The sequence below is a fragment of the Lissotriton vulgaris genome, chromosome 7 (assembly GCF_964263255.1).
Source record: "Lissotriton vulgaris chromosome 7, aLisVul1.2, whole genome shotgun sequence".
NCBI lineage: Eukaryota > Metazoa > Chordata > Amphibia > Caudata > Salamandridae > Lissotriton > Lissotriton vulgaris.
In genome coordinates, this window is record NC_141695.1 from 1,724,961,749 (window position 1) to 1,724,979,960 (window position 18,212).

General features: G+C 43.0%; 1 protein-coding gene across 1 annotated transcript in view; it reads left to right on the forward strand.

Moving 5' to 3' along the window:
• Positions 1–17,297, forward strand: part of LOC147706446 (complement C1r subcomponent-like) — a 78,691-nt gene extending 61,394 nt beyond the window's left edge. Inside the window, exons 10-11 of the mRNA XM_086932956.1 lie at positions 14,886–14,960; positions 16,019–17,297. Coding sequence (XP_086789082.1) covers positions 14,886–14,960; positions 16,019–16,842 — 899 coding nt within the window. The 3' untranslated portion in view covers positions 16,843–17,297. The remainder of the gene's footprint in view (positions 1–14,885; positions 14,961–16,018) is intronic.
• Positions 17,298–18,212: the final 915 nt, after the last annotated feature.

Genomic DNA, 18,212 nt, shown 5'->3' on the forward strand with positions numbered 1-18,212 from the left:
GAGCAATCGGAACGCTGACTCGATATCTGACTTCGCCATCAGCGCCCCGGGCCCCAGGCGATTCAAAATGGCTACGGCCTCATCGAAGGATGCGTACCGCACCGAACACACTTCTGGATCGATTGCCTCATTTACGGAAAGACCTCGTGGAGCCGATAAGTTATGAATTAGTCGGAACTCTCCAGGGTCTTTCTTGGGGACTACCCCTAAGGGAGAACAAACAAAATTCTGGACTGGGGGTACACTAAACGGGCCAGCGACCCGACCTCGAGTCACCTCTTTTCGGATCTTATCCTGTACTACGGTTGTATGCTGCAGGACGGAAAGTTGGTTTTTACACTTATCCACACCCTGAAAGTCCCCTACCGGGATGCGGAAACCATACGAAAAACCGTTTCGCAGCACCCCAGCAGAAGTACGATCCGGGTAATCACTGAGCCAAGGGATCATTGCCAGGGTATCAATGGGAGTGGGTAAAGGCGCCCCTCGGACTATATTAGACCTGTTTGGCACCTCCTCTCCCCCCGTTATCACCCGTTCTGGCTCTGCACGAGGCCTCAGGATGGGACGACCCACAACCACTACATTCATGTTTGAATTTACACGATCCCTGCGGTCTCGTACATTTTCCTTTGTTGTAATTAAAACAGAAACCCTTTCTTCCGGTATTGCCGGTAGGTTTCGAGTGATCGTCGGCCCCCGAACCTGATCGAAAGGGCGTCCCCGCATATTGTCGGGAGGATTCACCCACATTACTTCCCACCAACGGCATTTTTAACATCCCTGACTCCTTCATTTTATCCCAGGTCAAGGCATCATAACAATCCCAGGTTAAACTTTTATTATGCTCCTTTTCCTTTCTGAACATATTATCGTAACAAAACCAATGATTCCCCTGGTGCGATGTCGAGTACCCCATGATTCGTGATTGGTAGATTGGGAACTCGGAAAGCAACTCAGGCCTACGTTCCCCCAGGATTGATGTAAAGATTCCCCAGGCATTGCCCCAATTGGCGATATTCTCATTCACTTTAAAGGCGGCCATTTTTGCGCGCCAAACACTCGGATGCATTAGGTCCTTCTGACTCTTTACATGCTCCACCTCATAATGATCAACAAGTAACGAAAAAATGTTCACATACTCCCCCGCCCAAATCTTTTCCTTAATTGCCAAAGGAACATGTTGCCCCAACTTTTCCCTCCGAGAGGGTGTTGACTCATCCCTCGCGATCGGCAATGGCCGCTTACCTGCACCTGACGCTGCCTCTGTGGTCGCAACCGTCCCTGGTGCCTTGTCCCCCACTGCAGCCGGCACGGGCACCTTGGCTGCTTCCCGTTTCTCCCGCAATTGCTTAATCAGCTCCTGCGCTTCGACAGCCGTGGCGCCCTCGTTACCTTTTCCCAACCACGCTGCCAATTGTGCTGCCAACTCGGGCGGCATATCATCCTCGGACACGGGGGTGATCGGATTCCCCTCCTCTGGCACGGGAGTTGGAGCCTCGAGCGGAGCACTGGGACCGGGGATCTCCTCTCCCGCTGCCCCCCTCCTGGGCCTCTTGTTTTTCCCCCCCGGGGCTGCTCCCGCCAAAAGGACGTTTTGGACCCCTTTCTTCATTCTTGTCCACCCGCTTCCTTAGCTCGGACATCTCCTTCATGAGAACACGCAGCATCTGGTCGGTATTCATGCGCTTTCCAACCTTCTTCGGCATTCTCCAACAAAGTAACTGAAAAACAAACAAGAACGATTAAAACGCTCAAAATTGGCTCTTCGTTCCGTCTCGAGCTCACGTGCAGCGGGGAGGTGCAGCTTCAGAGCACAGGAACAAGAGGATGTCTTCTGGTCTTGCGTCTCTTTTTATCCATCTTCAGGGCGGGCGTAAACCCGCCCCTGCCTGCCCCGAGGGCGTGGCCGGCGGCGTCCGTGTCTAGGCCAGCCCACTCAAGGGCGGGAAAAAGCGCGCCCCGGCTACGCCGCTTCGGGCATACCAGCCGAGACGCGCCTCCCGCCCAAAAATGTCTTCCCGGGGGGATCGAGGCACTCTGCCATACGTTCGGGGGGACCGAGTGGTCGCCCCTTTCCATTCTGGACCATTGATTACACCTCACAGCCTGAGCCAGAGAGTAAGGCCCGGGTGCAGAGAGTACGGCCCAGGTGCGGAGATTCCAGCCCGACTGCCGACATAAAGATACGACTTGTAAATGATCTCTGTGAATACCAAAAGACGTAAAGCTAGACTTTTATTTGAGATTCCCATTGTTTTTAAAGTGTTGTTTTTAATATCATAAAAAATATTGATTTCGAAAATGTATGTAACATCATTTCTAAATGTTATTTTGTATGTAATTTATTGTAGTGTGTTTCATTTTATATGTTTATTAATTGATTTTATTTGTGTTTTTGTATGATAATTTATTAATTATGAAATTGTTAAAATTGATCTTTTTAGCTAATGTTTAAACATAATGGATTTACAATTTTTTTAGCAAGGTGATATTGGGTTTTTAGGGGAAAAGGGTGGGGAGATTTTCAAAAAGTGGTTGTTTTAACGTAAATTGTTAATTATTTTAATGATATGCCAATTAATATTGTAAACTGTTTACATTCAATCTGTTATGTTAATAATTTTAATGAATGATCATTTATAATTCACTAAAATATATATTAATTATATACAATTTAAAAATAGTGATTTTATTTAAAAAAGCAAAATAAATATTTACATTGCAAACTTTTTTGCATTATAATATATAAACATTACATTTAATAAAGTAACAATAAAAAATTATATAAATATTTTATATTTAAAACATTTTGTGGAAAGAATTATCATAAATAAAATAGTTTAAATATTTTTTATGTTGAAATTTGTCATTGTAAAATATTTTTTTCCAACGATTATTCATTTAAAAAATTGGTTTTATATATGTTTTAATTTTCTGATCATTAACTTTGGATTATGATTTAATTTTTTATGTTATGGTTCAAAGTTTTGTAATGGTACTAAATATATTATACATATATTCATCATTATTAGTGATAACACTAGTATTTCATATGTTAATGTTTAAAAATGAATATATAGGTGTTTCGTTTTGGTTAGTGTGTTTTTTAATTAAATGTTTATTTTTGTAGATCAAAACTTGTGTGTGAGTATCGAGTATTGATTGGTTATATACCATTTTTAGTCTGTAGCACCTTGAATAAAATGTTGGATTGCAGTGGAAATGGTAAACATTACCTTTTTAATGTCTAACAACTTCCTCAATTGGGTTATATTGGAGTTTGTGTCCAACACCTTCCACAATTGACTTAGATTAGAGTGGGGATAGTAAATGTCACCCCTTTAGTGTGCAGCACCTTCCCTGAATTGGTATAGATTGGAATAGGAATAGTAACTGTCACCCCTTTACTGTCCAAACATCCCACAAATTGGTTTATAATTTTATGGGAAGAGTTAATGTCACCCTTTTAGTCTCCAACACCTTCCCCAAATTGTTTTAATTTGTAGTGGAAATAGTAAATGTCACCTTTTAATGCCCAACACTTTCCCCAAACTGGTATAGTTTGGAGTGGAAATCGTAAATGTCAACCCTTTAGTGTTCAACACTGTCTTCAAAATAGTTTACTTTGGAGAGAGAATAGTACATGTCACCCCTTTAGTGTCCAATACCTTCTCCAAATGGATATAGATTGGAGTATGAATAGTAACTGTTACCCCTTTACTGTCCAACAACTTCCACAAATTGGTTCAGATTGGAGTGGGAATAGTAAATTTCATCCTTTTAGTGTCCAACATCTTCCCACAATTGGTATAGACTGGAGTGGGAATAGTAAAAGTCACCCATTTAGTGTCCAACACCTTTCCCAAATTGATTTAGATTGAATTGCAAACAGTGACTGTCCCCCCTTTGTATCCAACACCTTCCCAACATTGGTTTAGACTGGAGTAGGTAATAGTTAATGTAGCCCCTTATGTGTCAAATGCCTTCTCCAAAATGGTAAAGATTGGAATGAGAATAGTAAATGTCACCCTTTTAATGTCCAACACCTTCCCACAATTGGTATAGATTGGAGTGGGAATAGTAAAAGTCACCCATTTTGTTTCCAACACCTTTCCCAAATTGATTTAGATTGAATTGCAAACAGTGACTGTCCCCCCTTTGTATCCAACACCTTCCCAACATTGGTTTAGACTGGAGTAGGAATAGTAAATGTCACCCATTTAGTGTCCAACACTTGGTTCACATTGGAGTGTTATTATTTCATTTTATAATTTTAGTGTGAAATCCTTTGTACACATGGTATTTGTATGTGGTAGAAATATTTTGTGTTATTTAATTAGTATAAAAAATAATTAGTTGTATGTTTCTAATAAATACCATTAGTAATTACATATTTTCATGAAATAAAGACATGTAACACATTTTCAAAATGTTTTATGTTTTCAAAGTTTATTTAATGTATAGATTTACATTTTGAAACATATATATTTCAACTTAATATAAACATTTTCATATAGATGGATAAATAAAACATTTGAAATGTATTTTATCATAACATAAAAAAATTAATCATATTTAAATACTATTGAATTTTGTACATTGTTCACTTTCTCCCCATTGTTTATTACTTTTTAATTTGTTGTATATACATATTTGCAACATCTTTTTAATGTATGTTTTGTCAGTATATATTAAATAGTTGTAAGTATTTCATGCTATTATTTATTTTATACTTTACAATTCTTTAAAAAATTTTACAAAACATCTTGACATGTTTTACATGTTTAATAATTGTAAACATTTTAATACATTTAACCCACCTCTTTAATATTTTCCCTATCATTTCTATAGGAAGATAGTCTATTTTTAAGTTTTGTTTAGCTGCCTTTTTTTATGGCTACCTTCTATTTTGTAGTCTATCTGTGTCATTATTAGTCTATTTTCTGTGATCCAGGTTGTGGCAAGGTGCTGCTGTTTGATGGAGCAGGTAAGTCCTTCATAAGATTTTTTTAAGGATTTTCAGAGTAGAAGGTTTATAGGGGGGAGGTCTAGAGATTAGTTATATTGTTATTAGTGGGTATTTTATACATTTAGGGCTTGATTATGATGCCGGTCGGAAACAAAAACTCCAGACCCCTTGTTGGATTCGGTTCCGACAGACTCGTGGTTGGAGGTTCTGCTTCCGATCACCGTTCGGAAAGTCTCTCATTGACTTCAATGGAAGCCTGTGTTCCGACCAACAACACAGGCTCCAATTGAAAAAGGGATGGTTGCGGAAAACCTTGCACCCTGTGGTTGGCAACCCATGGTGCCTGTCACACTGTGTATGGTTCTATAGGGTGCTCCCCCACAGCCCCCAAAAGGAGGCCTTGGGATGAAGGGGGGCATGCTAGGGGCCCCTAATGTCAGTTTCCAACAGCCTTTTTGTGTCGGACGGTCCAAGTCGGAAAAACTGTCCAATTCCAACATCTTAATTCGTCGGTCATAAATGCGGTCTGTAGAGCTATATGATTCAGCTTCGACCAACTCGGAGTTTCCGAATGCCAGTCGGAACAGATTCGGAATAACCAAACATTTACTTTTCCATCATAATCGGTTGCTCAGAAATGTTTCAGACTCGGTCGGAAACATAGGATCCGACACGGTTAAGGAAAATTCGAATACCGTTTGGAGTCTTTCCCACCAATATTGTAATCAGTCCCTTAGTTATATTAATGGTAGTGTTTTTACTAGAGTGTAGTTTTGGGTTTTTGTACACTGTTTTAATAATGTATTATTATGTTACATTGTGTTATGTTAACTATTTTATGATGATTTAGGGCCTTATAGCGAGTTTGGCGGTCTGTGAACCTCTGTGGCTGCGGTCACCGTATGACCGCTGCAAGGCCTGAGGTTCGACCGCCTGATTATAATATTGGAGCACATGGGTCACTGACGACACTGACGACACTGCGAGTACACTGCCGACCACAGGGGTCGCGGTTGGGGCAAATCAGCTGCCATAGGGCGGTACAGAGGAGTCTCACTGTCGTCCATATTACGAATTGGCCTTTTGACGAGCCAACCGCAGTGGTGAGATCACCGTCTAAAGGTCGGCAAAAACGAAGGGTTTAGGATGTATATTCACCCCTTTCCTGTTCTTCCCATCAGAGTTTGACGTGGATTCCTTTCTCCAGGTCTCCCCTACACAGCAGCATCTTCACTCCTAGAAATACGATCCTGTCTGTAGCGATACACAGGTAAGTGCTCTTTACAGCATATTCAAATTGCTGGGACTGCTCACATATGGTGGTATTTTTCCACATGCGTCATGCACATGTTTGCATTCGACATATGTGCAGTCGAAATGTACACACAGTCATCAATTGTTATGGAAAACCATTGCCCACCACTGTAAGACCGCCACAGCTACACCACGGGCCCCGCGGTCTACTCATAATACTGAGGTCTTCTCACAGCTGCGGGGTTCGGGCAGTCAAACCGACAAACGGGAATGTAATGTGATTTTTAGCTGGGTTTTCTTGTTCACTTTATGTTTTTATCTTCGAATGTGATCTATGGGCATTGGAAAAATTTTTTAGGAAATCAATTTTAGTTTATAATAAACTAATATTTCTAGCTTTGATTTCCTTTTTTTGGGAATTTGAAATGTCATTTATGTTTTTTAAACACTTTTTTTGTATGGTTCCTAGATACCTTGGATTGCTTTGAGGAATGTCTATTAGATTAAGTCTATTTTTGAATTTTTTGGGGAGTGTTTTGGAAAATATTTTTCCCATTTTTGGTGGATTATTATTTTTGACTACATAGATACAAAGTAGGCCAGGGCGGAGTTCTCTGAGTTCCGCTATGCCGAACTCAGCGAAGACTCCAAAAAACCTCATCCACGCTACACCGAGTTCCACAAGTGGCGGAGTGCATTAGGTCGTGCTGTTTGAGCTGATTTTTAGTGCTGGGTGTTTGTCCTGCACTGGAAAATTAGTGTGAATGGCACCATACGCAGCACAAGCGAATGCTGCTTCTTTCTGCCACTCAAGTAGATGTTCTACTCGAGCTGCAGCTTCCTCAATGCTAATGGAAGGTTTCTCAACAGACGCAGTAGTGGTCATCCATGACAGCCCGCAATGAAAATTTCACTGGGAGGTAGTCTGGAGGAAGATTTTCCTCACTCGCGCTTGCCAACTTAACATTGGTGAATGTGGAAAGAAGAAACTTGTTTTTCGGATCTCCACGGGGTACATGGACTCATGGAGCACAGAGTGGGAAAAACTCCGCAAACTCAATCAGTGCAGCGGAATTTCACACCCAGGCCTAATGCAGAAGAAAATCTGCAAGTACAAAGCATCCAGGGCCCGATTGCCATTTTTGGTGGAGGGGTAGTGCGGCAGTGCAAACCACCCTGCCAGCTCTCCGCCAAAGGTCGCCGCTGCCTACCTGCCAGATTATGACTTTTCAGTGGTCTGGCTCGCAAGCGGCGTGGCGGTCCCGAGGCAGTGCCACTTTCAAAGGCAGTGGTGCCTTTGGCACTACAAGAATCCTGCACAGCATGGACTCGAAAGTCAATGTTGTGCAGGAACATATGTGCATGCACACAGGGTGGCACATGTTGTGCCCTCCCTGTGTGCATCTACATGTGGTTGAGGCACAGGGGGGCCCTCTATGTTTTCTCTCCTCCAAGGTACATGGAGGAAGAACCTCCATGTAAACCTGGAGGAGAGGGAACTCGTAATATGATTGGCGGGACCATGGCGGTCCCTCCAAGCATATTGTGGCATCTGACCATCACTCGTCAGAGAATAGCAGTTCCCTGGCAGAGCCGGCGGTCCCGGGGCAGTTCGACCACCCAACTGCTAATGGGGCTGTCAGACCACCGGAGAGGCGGTGGCTGGATCCGCCACCATCGCACCAACACGAGTCTGGCTGTCCCCAGACCGCCAGACTCGTAATAAGGCCCTAAGTCATATTTTTTTGGGGTGGAGACTCTTTTATGTTTGTGTAAATATTATGTGATTGTTATTTGGAAATGTGTAGTTTATGTGTTGTGTTTATTTTACTTGAGGAATTGAGTTTTGTTCTTTGATTGTTTTGTTTGTGTAAATAATTTATATTTTATTTTATTATGTCAGTCTTATTTAACATTAGAGGGTTATGTAATGTTTAGATTGAAGTGGAATTTAGACTGAATAACCTCCTGACCTCCATCATCACAGTTCACATCTGCTCACACACCTCGCAACACTCAAGATTAGCATGTTGCAAAAATAGTTGCTTCATAAGTATGGTAACCATCAACCATTAGTTTTGGTAAATAATGGTTTTGGTAAATATGGTAACCATCAACCATTAGTTTTTGTAAATAATGTTTGTTTGTGCGAAATCGTACATTTATTATGTTCATAATATTCAGGAAAAACTCTAACAAGGTTCAGTATTGCTGGTTTATGAATATTGCTTTGAACAGGATCTGTGGCTCCCACCTGGTGGGCACTACAATGCAAACGAATGTGTACAAAATATGTATCCTATTGCGGCTTATATACTTCTGGATGTTTGATTGCAAAACTTAACCATTATTAAAAAAAAATGTGTTTAGATTGATGTAATAAAAGTTTATGTTTATTATTTATATTACAAATGATTTGTGATTTTGATTTAAAGTTTGTGACTTTTTTGGGGACTTTTGTAGGTTAATATTTATTTTATAATATGCGTTTTGGCTATTATTTAAAAGTAATCTACTCATTTGTTGTTTATGAAGATTCTGACTTTACATTGTAGCATGTTGTACATTCTTTTGGCTTGCTTGCTAACTATAGGTGCAATTTGCCTAACAGATTGATCCATTCATATTTGTTGGTAGCTTTGCTCTTTTTGCAATGGTTATATAAACTTATGTAGGTAGGTTTCTGCCTTGTGTGGATTGGAAGGCCATTGTGCCATTCTTCTGCTGCATTGTGTGTTTTTACTTCCTGTGCCAAGGTGCTGTCATAGACATTCCCCACCATGGTATTTGAAATTTGGGTTGGCGTCTGTGTCTGGAGCGATGCAGTTTGCAACCCAAGTGTCTTCGAAACAATCTATTAGGAGACTTAGTTTTTCTTCATTTTGTTAGTCAATTGTAGTGGTTAGATACCTCTGTGAAGGGGGCATGGGTTAGTGCAAGAGGTGTCTCCATATGTGTTGATTGAAATGATAGTAACAGCCCCGTATGGCTGTGTGTGGTAACTTTTTTTAAAATGGTTTAAAGCATGGCTTTTTCAGAGTCTATTCTTATTTTGTGTAGGTAGTATGTAATGTATGTATGTAGGTATGTATGTATGTAATTAAATTTGTAGGGCGCACAGCTACCCACAGTGGGGTTTCCCAGCGCCAAGATGACAAGGCCCAGAGGTCAAAAGATAGCTTATTGAGGGAAGAACCAAGTCTTCAAGTCCTTACGGAACTTGGCAAATGAGGATTCAAATTTCAATGTCACAGGAAGAGAGTTCCAGAGCTTCGGACCAAGGTGAGCGAAGGAGCGACCGCCCATTCTGACAAGTCTGATCTGCGGGATCGAATAGTTACCCAGTGATGAGGACCTGAGAGAGGGGCGGGGAACATAAGGGTGGACGAGGGACAGAAGATAAGGGGGCGCTAAACCCTGCTTGATTTTAAACATGAAACAAAGCGCTTTGAACTTTATGTGGCTCTCTATCCGCAGCCAGTGTAAGTCCCGAAGGAAAGGGGAGATCGACGATCTCCTAGGGACACTGCAGAGGAGACAGGCAGCTGTTTTCTGTACCAGTTGAAGCTTCCTCTGAATCTCCTGGCTGCCACCCAAGTAAAGCACGTTACTGTAGTCCAGGCGAGAGATGACAAGGGCCTGGACCACGGTTTGTCTGGTAGAAGCTAGGAGCATCCAGAAGATTTTCCGCAGCCACCTTAAGATGGTAAAATAGGTGGCTGCTACACTGACTGCTTGTTGACGCATAGATAGAGAATAATCGAACATGAAGCCCAAGTTGCGCACTTGGGAGACAGGATGAGGTAACGGACCCATTTCTGAGTGCCAATGTTGAGGGCCCCAAAGATGTTTGTCCTTACCTAGTATCACTACCTCAATTTTGTCCCCATTCAACTTCAAGAGGTTAGCCTGCATCCATTCAGCCACCTGACTCAGGCCTAGCTGAAGAGTGGAGGGAGAGCCGTCCTTGTCCGAGGAGAGTGTAAAGATAATTTGGGTATCATCTGCGTAGGAGTACAGGGCTAGCCCCGCCTCCTCCACTAGTGAGGCCAGGGGTCTCACGTAGATATTAAAGAGCATTGGACTCAACGTGGAACCCTGGGGGTCCCCATACGCAGATGCTCGAACAGAGGAAGAGCAATTAGGGGAACAAACCTGGAAGGTTCGCTGGTTCAGGAAGGAGGCTAACCAATTCAAAGCTGGTCCTACCACTCCCGCGATTCTAAGTGCCTTAAGGAGAATAGAGTGCGACACCGTGTCGAGCGCAGCACTTAGATCCAATAGGATAAGTGCTGCAGTTTCTCCCTGATCCAGGCAGAGCCGCAAGGCCTCTGTTACCCCTAAAAGAGCCGTTTCTGTGGAAAAATACGTACGGAACCCTGATTGGGAAGGATGTAAATATCCCACCTTCTCAATATGAGAAGTCAAATGGATGTTAACGTGTTTTTCAAGAATCTTTGAAAACACAGGCAACAGAGAAATAGGGCGGAAATTAGAGTGGATATTGGGGTCCGCCCCCGGCTTTTTCAGCAAGGGAACCACCATGGCTCTCTTCCAGTCAGCAGGAACTGTGGACTCGCGCAACGAGGCAATAAGTAAGTCTTTAATGACCAAAAGGAAGTCCATAGAAAGCTGTCACAAAACTGCAATAGGAATAGGATCCTCAGGGGAGCCAGATTTCACCCTTTCAAGTCAGCTAAGGAAAGAAATTTGATCCAGCCGAGGCCACTCAGATAGCAGGACTTATTTTTAGATAAAGAGCGACAGTTGATACTCCAGAATTTAAACGTGGAGTTAACTGAGCCCTAAGAAACCTTAAGAGGGAGGGTTCCAACTGACTTGTTACCGAACTGCAGCTGAAAGTGAAATTACAATCGGAGCACTTGACATAAAGGTCCGACAGTATATCAAGGGGTGCACAGATGTGAGATGATGGCTGGTCGCTGGGCGCTGCTGGGCGCTGCTGGGCGCTGCTGGGCGCTGCAGGGCGCGGGCGGGCGAAGACAGGCTTTCCTCTGGCATGCCTCTGGCGTGCCCTCGGCGTCCCCGCTGCACGCGTGCGCTGCGCGCTTGCATCCGGTCATTTATAAGCGGCCTGTCGAGACCGGGGGCGTGGCTCAAGGCGGAAGTAGTCCTTCCTCACCACTCGCGGTTATGAGCGAGGGGAAGGAGGCGCCGTGTTTAAAAAGTAATGCAGATTAGCTGACAACACCCTCCCAAGCAAATCCCACAAGTCCCAACCATAAAATCCAGCGAAGGAACAAGTGTTCCTGTGAGAGTTAAAATTTTAAGTGCAGGTATGCGAAATCAGGCTTGGCAGCAGGCCTAATAAAGTCTATTGCAGACAAACGCGCGCCTGCACCTGGTCGCTTATAAGTGGCCAGTCGTGACCGGGGGCGTAGTTATTTGTTTAATGTTTAATCTGGTTTAAGCGGCCATAGTAAGTGCTGCTTTTTGGCAATAGGGCATATATGAAAGCAATATTTGTATTCTGATATTATGCATGTATTGTGTATATTTGAGTTATGTCATATAAAAGGAAAGGTGTCTCTGTATATGTCATTGTTAAATGTTCAATTCCTGTGAACCAGTGCCTTCCTCTCATATATCCTGAAAAAGCTCACTTCTTTTTCTGTCACATTTGGGATGTGGTTGTGTTCTACATGAATTACGTTATCATCTTTTGTAGTGGCACTTCCATAGCATGCACTAGAATAATATTTGGTTCTTTACCAATTCATATTTCCTGTTCACTTTTTTGGTTGGAGGTGTAGCCCATGTGGCTTAGTTACTGTTTTTCTTTCTGAGAAGGAGAGATATCTGGCTTTCTCTCTCGTTGTGTAGTAGAGTAATAGTATAAATATATTTTTTTGAAAATTACGTTTATCCATTTTTACATATACAATTATGCATCTACTTCTATTTGTTACACTTACATGAATGTTCTTTTCAGATTTTTCACACCTTTATGGAGCTTTTCTGTTGAGGGTGCTGTAATGTCGAGCAGGAGCTTTCTGTTCTGTTGGATGAAAAAAAGGCTGTATTATTAGCGGTCCGGTGACTGTGCCACAGCGGGGGAATGCTAGGCTTATAGGAAGAGCCTGTAGCATATCCCGCAGCCTTGGCAGCAACCTTCAGCACATCGGTGCACTGTGTGCCATGCAGCATGTCGTGCATGGCATATAGTGCATGCACTCGTCAATCAGATAGACTCTTTCACTTCCTCTTAGAGAAAGGTTTTTAGGACAAATCACAATACTCTTCAAATCCAACCAGAGAACTGTTTAGATCCCTCTAGTTTTTTATTTCGTCTTGATTTCTTCATCTTAAACCCTTGCAGATCAAAAAATATTTTGATGATGGTGCAAATTACTTAGTGATACAGATGCAAAAACTCTCTTATTTCATCCTCCATCTCTTATTTTCAAGAGGTGTCATACCATTGCTGCAGCTTGAAAAGCTTGCACTGGCTCGCATCAAACAAGAGGATTAGATTTAAGTTATACCTCATGCATAGAGGCTGTTATGAAATGGAATCCTCTAACCTATCAGCTTGCTTCTGCAAGCACAGTCCAACATGGAGATCACACTCTCCAAACAAACTTTACTCTTTTTATTTCCCAAAATTCAAAGCTCAAGTGCTAAAAGTAGGGCATTTGCTGTTTGGGGGTATATGTCATTTGCTGTCTGTGACTATAAGCCTTGAAATGTATTGTCAGGAGTCTGAAGGGCATTATATCTTGGTCAAATCAGCGACATGACGACGGTATATGCCTGAACGTATTGCACTTTGTATGTCTTCTTCTTCTTGGTTTATGTTTGTTCAACTATTCACTTGTTGATTTAGAGGCAAATGTACATTGACTTACAGAAGATTGTTCATTGAAACACAGGCAGGAGTACCTTAATTCACATTCAGGGGCCAATTCAAATCGGTAAACCAATCGTACGACCAAATCGAATCCGTAGCCCTTTCCGTACCACTCGTACAATTCCATCCGAATGGCATAGTACGATTCGTTTGAAAAATATACGACCGAATCATTGCGAACCGTGCAAAAAGCAAGGGAAAATCTGTACGACACTGACCCTCACAGTGAACCGTACGAATCGTAAACATGCTGTACGATCCGACAAGTACCATCCGGACCGGGGAATGAGAACGCAATTCGTACGGAAAACGTTGCGTATGAGCGATTCCTACGGAGAGCCACAAATCACATACGCACGTACCCCAACGCACCGTACCCCTATGCACCCTACCCCTACGCACCGTACCCCTATGCACTTAAGCCTTGACATGTATTGCCAGGAGTCTGAAGGGCATTATATCTTGGTAAAATCAGCGACATGATGACAGTATATGCCTGAACGTATTGCACTTTGTATGTCTTCTTCTTCTTGGTTTATGTTTGTGCACTTACTCAAGCAAGCAGGTGTTGATTTGGAGGCAAATGTACATTGACTTACAGAAGATTGTTCATTGAAACACAGGCAGGAGTGCCTTAATTCACATTCAGGGGCCGATTCCAAATCGGTAAACCAATCGTACGACCAAATAGAATCCGTAGCCCTTTCCGTACCACTTGTACAATTCCATCCGAATGGCATAGTACGATTCGTTTGAAAAATATACGACCAAATCGTTGCGAACCGTGCAAAAAGCAAGGGAAAATCTGTACAACACTGACCCTCACAGTGAACCGTAAGAATCGTAAACATGCTGTACGATCCGACAAGTACCATCCGGACCGGAGAATGAGAACGCGATTCGTACGGAAAACGTTGCGTATGAGCGATTCCTACGGAGAGCCACACAATCACATACGCATGTACCCCAACGCACTGTACCCCTATGCAACCTACCCCTACGCACCGTACCCCTACACACCGTACCCCTATGCACAGCACCCCTACGCACCATACCTCAATGTACGTACCCCTACGCACTGTACCCCTAAGCACCGTACCCCAATGCACCGTACCCATACATACCATACCCCTAAGCACCCTACCCCTACGCACCGTACCCCTAGCCACCATACCCCAACCCACCATACCCCAATGCACCGTACCCTTACACACAATAACCCTAACCACCATACCCCTACGGAAAATGCTGCTTCGATCTGTATGGAGGTCGCATACTGCGTGTTCCGAATGCGATTCGTACGGATTTTTAAGACGTATGGTCTTTGCAATTCGTACGGAGATCTGCTTTGGGTCCAAATCGTACTTCATCGTACGTACGGGGATGTTTAAGGGTACGATTCGTATGGGAAATATGCTCTGTATGGCTATTTGTAAGGGATTTTACCGAATCGCAATCGGCCCCTCAGTCATAGATAGCTTGGATCCAAAACACAGATATATCTCACCTCATCACATGATGGTGTGATCTAATGCATACATATGCATGGACAGACAATAGTGTACATTGGCTTAGTGATGGGGTGCAGTCATCAACTTTTAGGTACAATCAGTAAAATGATTGGACTAGTTCATAGAGAAATATTAATGAAAATTCATACCATGTATCCTTTCACTTTCTGAATACCAGTTGCTCAGGTGCTGAAATCCTACTATGCTCAGGAGTCTGTCTGTTTCTCCAGAATATTTAACATTCATCTCTCCCACTGGCCTCCTCTCCTTTCCACAGGCCCATATACCTGCACTGCAGAGCGTCGCTGGAAGGACAACCATGGCTCTGAGGACATCCCGCAGTGTCTACCAGGTAGGTGTTGACTTAAAGATGAGGGGATATTAGTTAACACTGAGTATGAGGAGCTGAGAAATGCATTGCCCATCTACACAAGGGGGACTTGGAAACACATACCCACACTCATCCATATTTAGGATTTAGGAAAGGTGAAAATATTCACTGCTTAAAAAAATTATACTTGACAATTCAGTAGCAGCCCACTTTCTAGCTGAGAAACCAGCTTGTCCTTAAATCGCCCAATGGTTTCCTTGCCCTGTACCATGTACAGTGCTCCACTACCATTCAGCTAGGTTTCTGCTCTACAAAAACCCCACACATACAAATATGCATAAAACATGCATCCTGTCAAGGAAGAAAGGGTTCTCAATCCATGCACTCTGGATCTGAAAAAGCAGCCTCTGGCAATCAAAACTGCTCCAGCATTGCTCCGAACCAGGAAAGAGCTGAGGACACGCTTCTCCAAAGAACTTTACATCACTATAAGTAACATTCCACTTCCACTTTCAGAACCCAACTTCTCCTTTATTCACTCATTGACGGCATCCTTGCTTTTGACCCCGTCCCACACTCAGCGCCTTTTGACTTTGCTTGTGTTGTACAGAAACAGGATACGTAGAGTAATACGTACATTACAGTGGCCTTAATGCCACTGCACAGTGAAAGGAGGGGGATGACAGAAACAATAACAGAAACGGAATTTAGAAAGCCTCCTGACAGGCAAGGACATAATTGAGTTATTGAATGTCAAGGGAAATAAGAGGTTGAGTAGGCTCCATGGTGATAAGGATTGTAAATCCTTGAATGAGCTGTGTAGGAATGTACGAAAAGAGAGAGAGAGGGGTAAATTGAAACAGAGCAAGAGAGAGCATGAGATAGAAAGAGAGACGGAAACAGAGAGAAAGGAAGCAGAACGTTTGAGAATATATATTGAGGAGATGTAATGTTTTGCATTCTTGAGTTGTGCTCATTCTACCAGCCTGAATCCTGTCTGGTTGATGAGAGAAGGAAGATATACTGGAACAGACAGGAAAGGAGCTGGGAAAGATAATGTGTTCCTTCTTCTTTTATAGTGTGTGGGAACCCGAAGCACCCTGTGGAGCACACCGGGAAAATTATTGGCGGGGACAAAGCAAAGGCTGGAAATTTTCCTTGGCAGGTGTATCTGAAAACAGAAGGCCCAGGTGGTGGTGCATTGATCAGCGATCGCTGGATTCTCACTGCGGCTCATATGCTAGTCTTCATAGGGGACAGTGATACAGAGAAAAGAGTGAGCGATGTGACTGATGTGCAGGTCTTCATGGGCGATATTGATGTGCACAAGCAGATTGAACTGGCACCGTACCCTGTAGAAAGCGTATTCTTTCACCCCAAATTTATCCCTGTACAGCACAACTTTGATAATGACATTGCTTTGATCAAGCTGAGCAAAAGTGTGACCATGAGTGCAGACATCATGCCCATCTGCCTGCCCTGGAAGAACAACAGCCAGGTTTTTTATGAAGGGGAAAACTTGGGCTATGTCAGTGGATTTGGTACCACTGAGGACAACAAACTACCTACCAACTTAAGATATGTCAGACTTCCAGTGGCTAGGAATGACAAGTGCAAGGATTTTCTCAAAGAGAAGAAAGTAGACGGTCAAACCCCGGTGTTCTCTGACAACATGTTCTGTGCCGGCTTCCCACCGGATGGGAAGAAGAAGAATAAGGACTCATGCCAGGGTGACAGCGGAGGAGCCTTCACGGTCTTGGACCAGGAAGCAGAACGCTGGGTCGCCACAGGGATTGTGTCCTGGGGTTTAAAATGTGGCAGTGGCTACGGCTTCTACACCAAGGTTAACAACTACAAGCACTGGATTGAGGAGGTGATGAAGGGGGAACCTCCAGTCCTCTGATTCCACTCACAGAGTTGAAGCCAACCCAAGAGGGAGTGGGGAAATCTCCATCAGCTCCTTCCACCCTCTTTCTGGCTCTCTGTGCCAAGTCATATCTCATTCCATGTCTGGAAGAGAAGCTATGCCTGGTGCTCCTGTGCTCTTCACAAGGCAAGGAAGTCCTCTTAACCTCTTCAGCCCCTGTTTCTGCTTACAAAATCAGACATTCATTTTAAGAAAGGGAAACCTCAAAAAAATGTGCTAAAGCCTTGCTGCCTGGTACTAACTTGCTTCATAGTTTTGCACCTTCAGACCCCTCAGTCCAGCTGCAAGGAAAGTTCCTAATCAAAGGTTTATGGGAGTTTGACAGTCTTCTTTGTTCCTTGCTCTTGGTTGACAGTCTTTGTGTTGACTATTCTTGCCTTAAGCTAACATCCCAGTTGCTATTCCAACAATAAAAAATACAAATACTGAAATACGCGGTTTGTTGTCACTCATTGATCCACCAGGAGGTAATATTGGCTTCATCTGTTGAGCTTGGCTGTGTCTCAACCAATTGCAGTAAGCTTTCAACAGTGCACTCTTCTGTGACCTCACCAACTCTGTCACTATTTACCAAGTGCTTTAATGCTGTGCCTGCCCTAGGTCAGTAGGTGCACAAGACCAGCTTCCGATAAGGCAAAAGAAGACACTCAGAACAAATTATGCGTTATTAGGTGAGAGAACATGTATATGATCATGGGAGAAGACGCAGTGTGTATTGATTTTATGTATCTATGTATGAGCAAACTGTTGTTTTTAATGCTTCCGATATTTTTTCATGTAAAAAATAGCCCCAAAACAATTTTGTCTTGTATATATTATTGATTTTGCTCGATCGTCTCTGGTAGGCCCATGGACTTTAATTAGGTGTAGCAGTTGCTCCCCCGGGCTTGCTTTTCACCCCTGGCTCTTTACTTGTACTTTTGTTTGCAGGGGTCAACAGACATTGACGAAAATGGATAGCAACCAAAGTTTTTAGAGGATTTCTAATTTATTTTCTTTTAATTTACATGATGCCTGTCCTGTTTCTCAACAGCAGCAAAAAAGAGAACTGAAACACTATGGTGGGGCTAGGAGAAGACCCTATGATGTCATTAATGGTTAAAATATCATTTCCGCTACTTGCTTTGAGGTGAATCAACTTCATCAGCAAATTCTCTTCACTTGAAGTGTCTGAATGTTGTGAACCCCCATAATAAATCTGAAGGATTCAAATTCTGAGGTGGTTCCCATTCAAGCACTCTGGGTTCTGAAAACTATTGAAAATGATGAGTACCATTGAGGTAGCTGCTACTTCTAATGTTGCCTCCTATCTTCTCAGGTGAGCCCTCAAAAACATGAGCCCAGAT